This window comes from Bemisia tabaci, chromosome 7 (assembly GCF_918797505.1).
Source record: "Bemisia tabaci chromosome 7, PGI_BMITA_v3".
NCBI lineage: Eukaryota > Metazoa > Arthropoda > Insecta > Hemiptera > Aleyrodidae > Bemisia > Bemisia tabaci.
The window spans coordinates 6,240,826-6,254,182 of record NC_092799.1 but is presented as its reverse complement, the minus strand read 5'-3'; the positions used below and the strand labels follow the sequence as shown (position 1 = coordinate 6,254,182).

The following is a 13,357-nucleotide window of genomic DNA, read 5'->3' as shown; positions in this document are numbered from 1 at the left end:
TCAGTGACAGGGCAAGCTGTAGCGTTCGCCATCCGGGGGGGGGGGGGGGGGGGTTAACGTAGTCTCTTTCCCTTCCTCCTCCCCCTAGCCTCCCTAGAAAATTCTTAAGATTTTACTCTATATGCTCTGTTTTTCGGATGAAATCTGATGGAACGTCTTGAAAAACTGTGGCTTTATTTCTTTCTCTCTTACTTATGATTTCGTTTACTCAACTTGTTTCGAATGTTATTGATCATTGGAGGACGGCTCCATGCTCTTGACTCCTAATTTTGCTTTAAGAATTTTTTGAGTTACTTAAATTTCCCCAAAAATTAGCTTTCTGCATTTAAAACATGATTCAGAATTGTCTAATTCATCAGCAATTAGATCCAAGTGAGCGAAATTTTATAGAATTTAAGGGCATTTGCTCCGGAGGAGCAGTTACAACCGCGACGGAAAGAGGGAACAAGATAGCGCATCGGAGGCAGAAGCAGCGCGCTGCGGTGACGGGCCATGAGTTGAGTAGGCCATGAGATGGCCAAGAGAAGCGAGCTGCGATCGCGCAGCGAAGGGCTCGGACTCGGAACGTACCGCTCTACCCGCCCGCCTTGATTCCGCCGCCGAGCAGTGGCTCTCCGCTCAGCTGATCGAAAGCGATTCTCCAGCGCATGGGTTGGCCCGTGTTCGGGCCGCGCAGCGCGCTGCGCCACCTCCATCCGCCCTGCCGCTTTCCCACTGCTGTGGCTCTACACGTATTTCTGTTTCTCTCTTTTTCTGTTTTTAATGCAATTTACTTACTGAACACCTTTTATAAATTATATTTGCTAAAATGTTCAACATGAAATAGGTGTAATTTTCTTCTTTCGTTTGAAATCTTTGGGCAAGCAGTGCTTGCCTTGCTTATCCGGACCGCACGCCACTGTGCATGGATTACTTTGATTAAAATTGATGAAAAAAATATAAACATGAAAGGAAAATTTAATGTGTGTTTTGTAAATATTAAGGTGTTTCCTTGTCGTGTTTAATGATTTTCGAAGCACATTAATTTTCTCTTTCATATTTTGTGCTTTTACTGTGCTGCAGCGTGGTGTGAGCGCAACCTAACGCTCAAAATAGCAGAAGATTTTGTTCAAAATTTGGGCCGAAACCGGCCCCTCCACGGAATTGAGAAATTTTTGGATACATGGCAGTTTACGGTGCATATTTGACAGAAATGATCGAGTTTTGCCGATACTCACGTTTTTTGGCTGCGAAACAGTGGCCTAAACATGGCCCTGGAGCCGAAAATCGCTGAAATTTCGCGTTTTTCGCGGCTCTACCTAACATTTCGACCTGGGCCCAAAGGCGACGGGTGATGAGCTTCGAATATGGTGTCAAGGACACATAGATACGTATCATACTTGAATATGATAATCGTCGCCTTTTGGCCCAACTTCAAAATCGAACTTTTCCAACTTTTTAGCCCAAAATAGCTGAAAATCCATGTTTTCCGCGGTTCTACCTCAAATTTCGACCTGGGCCCAAAGGCGACGGGTGATGAGCTTCGAATATGGTGTCAAGGACATATAGATACGTAACATACTTAAATTCCAAAATCTAACCTTTCCAACTTCAACCCGAAATATCTGAATATCAATGTTTTCATACTGCATACATTTCAAGTAAGATACTTGAATATGGCCAACCTTTGTTTATAGGCATATGTAATAATCCGCCTACTATTGCGATTTTTTAATCTTCTATTTCCGTTTTTTATCTGCGTCTAAAAATGACAAGTCATAAACTTTGTTTATTTTTTATTCGGGACTTGATAAATTACTTTTTTTTTGAAATCGCGGCCACGTGCTTCTTTTTCGCCCAAATTGAAAGAATTATTTCATTCCTCCTCCGGTGTAACGATGAATCTTTGACGTATGATTACAATTCGTAGGAACATGGTCATGAATTTTTCATTATAAAATCTAGAAAATCACTTACCCTTCAAGCAGGATCCCTAGCAGCCATTTCGGGCTAAAAAGTTGGGAAAGTTCGATTTTGAAGTTGGGCCGAAAGTCGACGGTTGATCATATTCAAGTATGATACGTGTCTAGGTGTCCTTGACACCATATTCGAAGCTCATCACCCGTCGCCTTTGGGCCCAGGTCGAAATTTGAGGAACCGCGGAAAACATGGATTTTCAGCCATTTCGGGCTAAAAAGTTGGAAAAGTTCGATTTTGAAGCTGGGCCCAAAGTCGACGGTTGATCATATTCAAGTATGATACGTGTCTAGGTGTCCTTGACACCATATTCGAAGCTCATCACCCGTCGCCTTTGGGCCCAGGTCGAAATGTTAGGTAGAGCCGCGAAAAACGCGAAATTTCAGCGATTTTCGGCTCCAGGGCCATGTTTAGGCCACTGTTTCGCAGCCAAAAAACGTGAGTATCGGCAAAACTCGATTATTTCTGTCAAATATGCACAGTAAACTGTCATATATCCAAAAATTTCTCAATTCCGTGCGGAGGGGCCGATTTCGGCCCAAATCGCGACCCCTCCTTCACCTACGGATTTCACAAGCCGCCATAGTCCGATGGTAACGCGCTGGTCTACCATCAGCGCGATCCGGGTTCAATCCCAGGCGGAGGCGTTTCATATTCTACGCTCGCCAAAATCACTTTAGGTATACTGACCCAGCCTCGAACTGTTTAGTGTCCAGCACTACTCGGAGTAGGTGGCTCCATTTGATCTAAACCAGTTTAGTGCCCAGCTCTACGGTGTAGGGCCCAACGCTACAGCCGTTTTTTCCGTGTTTTGAATTAAACATTGTAAGATTTTGGTTGACCAAATGCGTATGCCCTCAAATTAGGAGGAAACACCTTTACCCGGAATTTTCATTAAAAGTAAATTATGAAGCAAAGAAATATTCTATTCAGTGTCTGAGTGTGTGTCAATTTAAACAGTGCGGACTGTATAACCCTGTGGAATTCCACAAGTCTTTTCTTTAGACATTCATGTCAGTCAAGTGGAAGCCGACGTATAAAATTACTTGCACTGTACGTATTTATACACATTTATATGAGTAATCCGTATCCATCTGATTTATTATTTCCATCTACATCCTTTTATTGATAAAGTGTATCGTAGCAACGATAACTGTGTAGTTTGTAGAGTTATGTAATGCTTCCTAAATTAAAATGATATATCATGGTGAGTAGTTCTTAATCATTATAATTTTATCATCTCTATCCGGGAATCTTCATTTTTACCATTAACTAAGCCAAACTCCCATTCTTTTAGGTACTTGATTTTATAGTTATTATTCATCTGAACTTTTTCACCTAGTATTAATTGAATTTTTTCATATCAGCTGTTATCCGTTTTATATTTTAAGGTTTCTAAGTGATTTTTTAGGTATTTTAATCATCATTTTTTAAATTTTTCAGATTCAACTGGTCTAATCTAAATTTTATACGAAAATGTCAAACTTGATTTCAGATTTGGACGAATATTCTTACGGTAAATGAGGGATACTGTGACGAGTATAGTCCAAGAACGTGTAGTTTGTAATGAAATAAAACATATTTCAACGAAAATCCGTGTCTTCATTAAACGATCCTCGCATTTTCAAAACCTCTAGGCTAGCGCCACCATCGCTGAGTACTTTTCCTCAATGGGATCACTCAACGTGAACTTTTATACTTTTGCTGGAACATAAAATATTATAATAAATCGCTGTTTCGGGCCCAGTGTTGAAAAACTCATTCAAACATTTTAGAGCTTAAACATCCTAACCGTATTGCTTAATTCACAATTGTTCCTCATGCAAATGCGTTCATCAGTTGCGATGCTTTGACCTTTGGAGTGTCGTATGTTTTATGATTAATAATGTAAGCTGCGTCAAGCGGAGTAGCCAAAATTACCATGAATCCTGAGCTTAAGGTTCATTTTTCAGCCCGCAAATCGAGGTTTGTGACCGGACTGACAGATTCCCCTTTTACGCGCTTCAGTTCTACGAGAATGTGGCTGAAATTAGGAAAAAAAATTCCCGGAAAAACCACTTTGGAATGGGTTAAATAATTGGGGAGGGCGTCAAACTCTATCAGACGTCAGAGTTTGTGCGCGATGGTGAACCACGCTTTTCCGACGTTGCTTCTGCTGGCGCTGGGCACCGGTGCCATGCCGAAAAAATCGTGGGGGAGAGAGATCCCTTTCCGGGGGCACTTTCTGTCTACGAACGGCTCCGAAGATAAGGCCTCTGAAAACTTACGAGGTATGTTATATTTTGTTCGTGCATAACGATGGCTTAAGTTTTGAAATGGACCACTAGACAAGGTACGAATTTAAACAATCTGATACATGTTTCTTAACAAGAATTTCACGTAGAACACGATTCACACAACGAAAATTACTGAAAACAACTCCTAACGAAGATATTAAATTTTTATTTCACATTGGTTACGAGGAACTTGAACTGCCCGCTCACAAGAAACTCCAAGCTCTACGTGAGTCAAATCGCGCACTACAACGGTTTCAGCAAGCTTCTCAACCGAGCAATGTTCATTTCCCGCCATGTGTTGTTTAAACTATTAGCAATTTGCTATAGCTGAGCCAAAGCGTCAAGATTGAGGTTGCCAGATTTTTATATCGCAGAGACTGTCATGATACCGCTTAGCGCGCGATGTGAATCACGTAGAGCATTGAGTTTTCATGAGCGGGTGGTTTGAATTCACGCATCAGGAATCATTAAATATCTTCGTAAGGAGTTGATTTCGGTAATTTTCGTTGTGCGTATCGTATTTTACGTGAAATTTTGGTTAAGAAACATGCATCAGAATGCTGAAATTCGAACCTTGTCTAGTGGTCCATTTTCCAACCTCTCTGAATTTGACATATTTAAGCTAAACGAAGCTATGTGCATTGGAATCGTGTACAACATAGTTCCTTTTCGCATAAATATACATCCAATTCTGGATCATCAGGGAATTTTTTGCCGAGGGCCCGGTTTTCATGTGCATTGTACAACTCATAGGCGGTTCTACGGGGGTGCCTGTGGTTGCCGGGCACCCCCAAGCAAAAATTAAGTACGATTATCGGAACCGTGAAATCACTGCTTTTAAAGATTCTGTATTTGCTCACACTGAGAAAAAATCCCAACAACTAATTGAAAATGTTTTAAACAGAATTAATATTGATAGCCGTGTTTTACAAAGATTCTACTGTTTTTTTATGGTAAGATTGTTGTTTTGATGGAAAGTTTTGCTAAAAATTGTCTACATTGAATTTATAGGTATTTAAGTAGAAAGGAAAGAGAGAAAAAGAGAAAGGAGGGTAGGAGCTAGGAAAGGGATGAAACTTGAGGGTCGAAACTTAGGCCTCCCCTGAGCGACCGTCGGCCCCTTAGGGCCGGTCTCCGACATTTTCCACCTCTGGGCACCCCCAAGTATGAAGGTCTAGAACCGCCTATGAAACTCCCACTTTCAACTCTCACTTAAGAGTCCTCTGTACGGTGCATGCTTTTGCGGAGTGAAAAGTATAAAAAAAGGATGATCATCATTTGAACCGCGTTAAGAAGAAAAGAAGCAAGCCACATCAGCTATTGCCACTCTGAAAAAAAAAAAATCCGGCCGTGGAAGCCGTGCTCACGAGCTATATAGACTTACCGTCCGCGTGCCGGGCTCGGAGGCCGAAAGTTCCGGATATAGCACCCCGAGCAATCGAATGATACGGCTTCGGCACCCGGAAGTTTCGGCTTCTGAGCCCGGAACGGACGGTCTATACGGACCGTAACTTTTCTTTTAGAGCAAACATGATTTTTTTTCATGGAAACGGTTTCTCGAATTTTTGTGCAAATTTCAGAGAATTTTCTGCATAGTACGAAGCAATTTCCTTAACATTTTCAAAGGAATCCGCAAAAACGTTTTCTAGTAAAAAATTATGAATTGTCCAGTTACATCTGGCAATGGCTGATGTGGCTTGGTTCCTTTTTGCTAAACGTGGTCTATTTTTTTGCTGAAGGAACATAAGTCAATGAAATCCGGGACCGGGACATCAACGCGAGACAAAACACCACGAAAGACGTGGCTGCAAATTCAACAAAAACTTGAGAGCAAATAACAGGTTCGACTCGATCGACTTATTTCTACGATATTTTTCTTTTTACATTTTTTTAACCTGGAAAAAATCCTTTATTACCTTTGTCTGAGCATAATGGACCACTAGACAAGGTGCGAATTTCAATATTCTGATACATGTTTCTTTACTAAAATTTCACGTAGAATACGACGCGCACAACGAAAATTACCGAAATCAACTCCTTCCAAAGATATTTAATGATTCTTGATGCGTGAATTCAAACCACCCGCTCATGAAAACTCAATGCTCTGCGTGATTCACATCGTGCGCTAAACGTTATAATGACAGTCTCTGCGATATAAAAATCTGGTAACCCCAATCTTGACGTTTTGGCTCAGCTGTAGCAAATTGCTTATAGTTTGAACAACACATGGTGGGAAATGAACATGAATCGATTGAGAAGTTTGTTGAAACCGTTGTAGTGCGCGATTTGACTCACGTAGAGCTTTGAGTTTCTTGTGAGCGGACAGGTCAAATTCCTGCTCGTAACCAATGTGAAATAAAAACGTTAATGTCTTCGTTAGGAGTTTGTTTCATTAGTTTTCGTTGCGCGAATCGTGTTTTACGTGAAATTCTGGTTAAGAATCATGTATCAGAATGCTTAAATTCGTACCATGTCTAGTGGTCCATTGATTTCAGTTTGATTGGCCACAGATTTCCTCAACACACGCTTTGCGTACGTTCTTTTCAGATATTGAAGGGAAAGCAAGAGACCCGGAAAATATGGAAACTGGGACAGTCCGGTTAAGCCCAGTCCGCGAGTCGTTCAATGTTGATGATGGCTTTAGCATTCATGACTTAAAGGATATCGGCCTCCGGTACGAAACGAGGGGAGATTTCGAAAGAATGTTGAAAAATTACAGGGACACATATGGTACGTATGGTATAAATGGTGACGAGATGGTACGAATATAAGCACCACAACATAAATTACCTTTGATTTATAAATTATGACGCCCTTTTTTTTTTTTAGAAAATCACCTCTTTTCTTAAGAAACCTATCCCAACGAGTTTTGGACCGCTTAGGAATCCATCTTCGTGGAAAGAAAGAGGTATAGGATAAATCCTAACGTTGGAATTTCCAATTAATTGCGGTAATACTCCATTAAATTAGGTTACTGACCCAAATGTTGCCGTGCTACTCCGACTTGAGTAGCGTCCTACCAAAATTAATTGGATTATACATTTTGCAATACGGAGCCACTATTGCTGGCCCGTTTTAGAAATTACATACATGCCATTGGTTTCCCCACACAGATGTGTGCTTTTATAGGTGAGCCAGAGATAGTGGTTCCTTAATGCAAAATGTAATCCAATTGGAAATGTCCTGTCCATATTCTATAACAAATTGAGGTAGTACCACAATTTTAGGGGATAACCCTTGAAAACTTTTTTCCCGTGTTGTCAGTTCACGACTGACCCAGATGAAGATCGACTCCCAAAGCGATCCGAAAGGCGTCTTAAGCTAAACAATTTTCAAAAGAAAAAGTAAGTTTTTCGAAAATTCACCATACGCCGCGCCAATTTCATACGCCGACCTAACCTTTTCCTACTTTTAAAAAATCCACGTCATACTATACCTAATAAGTTACCGCGACGAAATTTTACGCAGAATACGATTTACGAATTAAAACTCACAATTCGGTTTATTTTACGATGGAAAGATTTTCCAATGCCCTGACTTTTTTTTACGAGATTAAAGGTGCCTGGTATCATAATAGGAGGATGATATATGCATGAAATCAGGCTCTAGTTGTTTTCCAAACTTATAAGGGTTGATGCCTTAACTTGACCTATGCTGACAGTGATCCATTTTCGAACGATGTATCTTTGCCATTTTGACAATGAAAATAAGCACGAAAGAGCTCCCAGTCTTGTTTTAATTGCATGCAAAATTTTTGAAAATACGTGTTTCAGTGCAGCATTTAAAACATAAACCTTCGAGCTTTTTGCACGCGCTCGCTCACGAGGAAAGTGCTTCCATGAAAAGCGGATTTGACATGATCTGTGACACGCGAAGCTTTTGATAATTGCCACAGCTGGTAAAATGAAATGCCTAGTAAAGAAAAAAACGGTTGTGTACGCATTCATGTTTGTCATACAATGACTCATATTGACATTGGTTGCGCGCAAAGGAAAAATCGTCACTGGAAATAGGAGTATTCATATGTGCGCAGGGTTCTGGAAACCTTTTTGTTACTGAGTAACAAACAGACCCCTGAATTGTAATCTTTAAATTTGACTTCGCTGATTTTTCACGTTCTGCAAATTAGTGGAAACGGCAAATACCATCGTATACAATCATACCACTTTCAAGTAACTTTAAAGTTTCTCCGTTACATCGCACATCATTGCGAGCTTCTTCTGCGAACTCTTAAAAAATGGCTAGGAAACCATGTATATATTAAGATGTCATTCTTTACCATTAAAAGAAAGAAGAATGTTAAAGGGAAGGAATTTTTTTTACGCGAGAAAATAGTTTTTTCGATACAAAGAAAACTGAATTTGTCATCGATGACAAAGTTAAACTATTTCTTCGAAAAAAAAATATCTCGTTCACATTCACCTCAGAAAAAATTTCTTGAAATCAAAGAGAATTCTGTTTCGGTTTATAAAATAGTATTTAAATCATTACCGCCCACGTTTGACTCCCAATTATTTCCTCGCCCCCGACAGAGGCGTACAAAGGAGAGGACCTGCCTCTCCCAGAATTGGAAATAGTGTCATCTGCCTCCCCCCAGAAATTCTGGTAAAAACACCTTCTTCAACGGTAAGTCTCTGTCGCCGTGGCCCGTGAGAGGATGCCTGATGCCTATCTTCCGAATGCGACAATTTCAAAGTATTTTAAAAATGCATACAACTGGGTGATTTTTGTGCAGAAATTGAAGGAAAATTAGCGCCACGGGTGCCTCGAGATGCGCTCAAATAGAGTTAAAATTTCAAAACATTTCCGGGGGAGCCCCCCCCCCCCCCCCCCCCCCTAGGTACGCCTATGGTCCCCGACGTTTAAACCAGTCACAAATAATCGGTTTAGTTGAGGTTCATCAATGAATTTAGGTCAGATTTGAGTTCAAGTTCTTCATGGCGCTGCCTCTCTTAATTTGACGCTTTTTAAAATTTTCTCGCTGACTACGGAACTTCGAAATTTTCAAATTATTTTGAATTTTCCTCTTACAGAATTCACTGTAAGCTATTCTCACTGGCTTCCAATGGACCGAGACAACAATCGAGTGGAAGTCGCCATGAAAAAGAGCATCCCCGAAGATTCAAGAAATACCATTCACTTGAATAGCTTCGAAAAAATTATGGAGTTGAACAGGGTTAAAAACCTCTCTTTCCGCGATGGAAAAGTCCACGTATACGTTCTTGATGACCACGAATTTGCGTTTGTCAGGTAAGAATTTTGAAGTGAACCTAAATGAACAGAATCTATACTAATAAAGCAGACGAGTGCGAGGAAGATGGAGCGAGTTCGGCGTCACGCTTTTGGAAACGCCGCGCCATGATTTTTGCGAGCTCCGACTCGTGCATCCGTTGCGGGGCTACTCTTTCAGGGATGTGAAAATCTGGAAAATCTGTCTGTGCATTGGCATAGACTCTTCATTCTATGGCATTGGTCTCCTCTGCGAAAGTATGAGATATTTGCTCCGCGGATCCTTTTGTTTTCTTTCGTTTTTTTTTGCAAAAGATTGGTGAAAAATGTGCTTCGCGGAACCTTTCGTTATCTGTTTTTTTTTCTTTCTTTTTTTTTTGCGAAAATTTAACCGCTCAAGTCCGAAAGTAAATAAATTGTTGTGATTTAGTCTTCACGTCGCCTGGGGTTACTTTTTGCTACTTTTTTTAATCTTCTGTTTGGGAATGATTTAGGCAAATTCTCGGAAAATTTTAAGAGAATCTGTTGTTTGGCTTTAAAAATTAAATTAAATAAACCAAAATGGAACATAAAGACGGTGTGCAACGTTTCAATCGGATGAGAAACGGGGTTTTCGCGCGCATTTCATCAATATTTGACTCCGATCGTGGAAGGCGCTCTTGATACAACTATTTCACCACGGGGGATGTCCACATTGCCGCTTGCTAGATTGAAGGCGTTCTATACTGTGATGACGGCTCGGTCACACTGCGCCTGCAGACGCGGTGATGACAGCGGGGCAAAACTAGAACATCGCTTCGACATTCTTCACCTGCTTTCTGTTTCTATCATAGTTTACCGAAACACATGAGTTATACTTGCAAAGTTTTAGATAATCGCTAATCCTAACATTAAATCTTATATAAGGAAACCGATGGTTACATCCCATAGTTCTCGTGAAATTGAGATTGGATTCTTCCAATTCGTCACTTTAAACAAGCAGAAATAAAACGAACAACTATTTGAACTCCGAAGTGGGTATAGGGTATCATACAAAATTGAAGGAAAATCATACGTTTTCGCCCATCCCAAGTAACAGATGTCTATGAGTTTTATGCGCACATTTACGTAGCCTTGTTGAGTCAGAAATTCGCGTATGTATGCCACGATATTGATGTGAATAACGTGCAATTATATTAATCTTAGGAATTCGCTTGGAACACGACGTATTTGCCGTGATATCGTGGTGATTATCGTGTAATTCTAATTTGTTTTACAAAATCCCTGGAAAAATCACATTTTCACCGCGATGTAGATGACAAACCCGCCATTTATTCTTGTTGATTAACTAAAAATAGTAAGATCTGTCCAAATAGCATCTCTGTACGTTCAATGTTAACTGAGATATCACGCTTTGGAAAATTCGGTTTATGACGTCATTCACCGCGGTAGTGACAAACTTGGTTTCTTTTACTTCCATCCGAGTTTTACGTTGAGTAACTAGTGCAAATGTGCGTCACATCGACTGATGAAAGCAAGGTGGAAGAGACCAATTGTGTACTACTGCGGTGGATGACGTTCCCGAAACCCGACTTTTCAAAGGGCGATATCTCGGTTGATATTGAACGTAAAAAGTTGATGTTTGGACAGATCTCATTATTTCTAGCTTATCTACAAAAATCAAGCATCAAAACACGATTCTGTAACCAGCGCAACTGACCCATTAATTTGAAAATATGCTGATGTGGCTTGGTTCCTTTCCGGCTCGCGCGGTCCAAGTGTAACGTAACGGTCTTCATCGTTCTATTAAACATTTGCGGCGCAAATTCGCACTTCTGTAGGTAATGTATCTAGACTATACTGCCGTACTAACGAAAAACGCTGTATGAACTTTCTGGCGTTGCCAAATTTCCTTTAATAAAACACGAATTTCTTGGTAAACTCATGAATGATTTCCTTCCAACTTTTCAGATAATTTTGTCCGCAATTTTACCTTGAGTACCTGAAAATTTCAATGAAAAATATTCATAACTTTCTTCAATAATAAACATTTTATCGAAGGAAATTTGGCAACTTAATGCATACTTAATTGTTTAAAGATTCCTATAGCTGGCTTATTATCATGTAATTAATTTTGTCTCCACTTTCAGAATCGAAGAGAGAGTGATACGTCTGGTCCTGATAAATTCGAGCCAACTGGAGAGTAAATCAATAAACATTCTTGAGAGCATCCCGATCGCGAAAAGCGCTGAAATTGTCACTGTGGTAGAGAGTGTAAATATGACTGGGTGAGGAATTATGTTTTACTCTCTACTTCATCATTGTTGTGTTAAATATAACACTGTTTGGAAAAAAACTATCTTTACTTTCTACGAAATAATTTTGTTCAAGCATACCTGTGTAACGGTGCTTAGTGCGGAAATTTCCTATTTTAAATGTCCAATGTACAAAATGTCCAACGTGAAATGTCCAATACAATAATGTCCGCTCTAAAATGTCCAATGCAATTTTGGTCCATAGTAAGTAAATGTCCATGAAGAGAAACGTCCAGTAGTAGATTTTGTCCGTGAATCTAAATCCCCTAGGGTGTTAAATGCCCTGAAGAAGGTGGGTAGAATCAGAAATGATGGAGAAGGTTGAAAGCAGGAATGAATGTGCGAGTTTTCGCATGGCATTATATTTAAACAGAGCTGCAAGAAGCTTGCCTAGTACATCTGACAATGTAGGTTATAAGATATTATGCACTGCGACGTTGCCAATATGTTCAAAACAGCTGAGAGAGTTTCAGTTATAGTTCTCTGTTTTTTTCGGAAATTGCTCTTGGAAAATTCTGGCACCTGACGCAATAAATTTGGCATTTTTCTGATCAAAATTTTAAAGGTTTTTCTTATATTCCTCACTCAAAAATAATTTTGTTTGTTTGTCTACCCCCTCTTTGTTTGCGTAAAATAAAATTACAAAAAATATAAATGTCGCGGCCCCCATTTTTTAAAGGAAAAGTTTGACGTAACGAATTACACGAAAGGAAAAATATGAATGTCGTGAAGGTTATCTCCTCTCAGAAACTGAAGCGAACAGGAGTGAAAGGAAAAATTCTTGTCCACAACGGGTACGTCTACCATTATCATTCTAAAAACAAAAATGACACATCCATGTAATGCGCGCTGTACAGGTCACACACTACAAGTTTTCTCCTATGAATATTGCATCAAATTTCTCTTATAATTACATCGAGCCTGCATAAAAACATTTTTTATTTAACAGAATTTTTAAGGGAAAAAGAATCACTCACTCTACGTTTTGAAGATAGACGAATGGTGCTCGATCCTTCACATGAAAGCAGCGCTTTCCTCCTATCCCAACTGCCTTTAAGCTGTCTTCCACTGGGTCGGTGAAAAGGAATACGTGGAAGTAAGTAGTATGTCACAAAAGAAATGGCTGAATTATGGTTGCAGCCTTTGCACTGGATGTTGTTTTTGAGAGCGCCCAAATTCGGCAACATTTCTTCCATGTTCTCATGTCATTTGTTTCCATCAATCAGCTCCTCAAGTTGCGGCTCTATTTTTGTGAGCCCCAATCCTTTTGTACGGCCACATTCTCTGGCCAAGGAAATTTTCTCTTTCTTGGCAGATGGAGCGCTTCTGAAAAGATCAAAGGTTTGGCTGAGACCACCAAAACAATCAACATTTGTCAAAATCCTTCGGGCTGATGGATCATGCATGTGACGATAGATGATGTGGCCTCGTCTGGTGTGTTAAATGGTCTGATCCATACTCTCTATCATCGCAAGGACAAAGTCAGCCATTTCATTGGTGCGATAGGCTCCGGCCGAACGCCTGTAGGCCTCGATATCCTCCAGTCCTTTAGCAAGAATCATGGCAATATTGTCAAAGCCGCAGGTGTTCGAAAATTTGATG

General features: G+C 40.1%; 2 protein-coding genes across 2 annotated transcripts in view; one reads left to right on the top strand and one right to left on the bottom strand.

The window, feature by feature from the left end:
* Gem2 (Gemin 2) overlaps positions 1 to 12,074 on the bottom strand; it is a 48,902-nt gene extending 36,828 nt beyond the window's left edge. Inside the window, exon 1 of the mRNA XM_072302599.1 lies at positions 11,837 to 12,074. The gene's annotated coding sequence lies outside the window, so the exon portion shown is untranslated. The remainder of the gene's footprint in view (positions 1 to 11,836) is intronic.
* The window catches only part of LOC109032660 (uncharacterized), a 33,029-nt gene that overhangs the window by 1,097 nt on the left and 18,575 nt on the right, over positions 1 to 13,357 (top strand). The window contains exons 2-4 of the mRNA XM_019044905.2: positions 6,780 to 6,962; positions 9,266 to 9,482; positions 11,591 to 11,728. Of these exons, the coding sequence (XP_018900450.2) occupies positions 6,780 to 6,962; positions 9,266 to 9,482; positions 11,591 to 11,728 (538 nt within the window). The remainder of the gene's footprint in view (positions 1 to 6,779; positions 6,963 to 9,265; positions 9,483 to 11,590; positions 11,729 to 13,357) is intronic.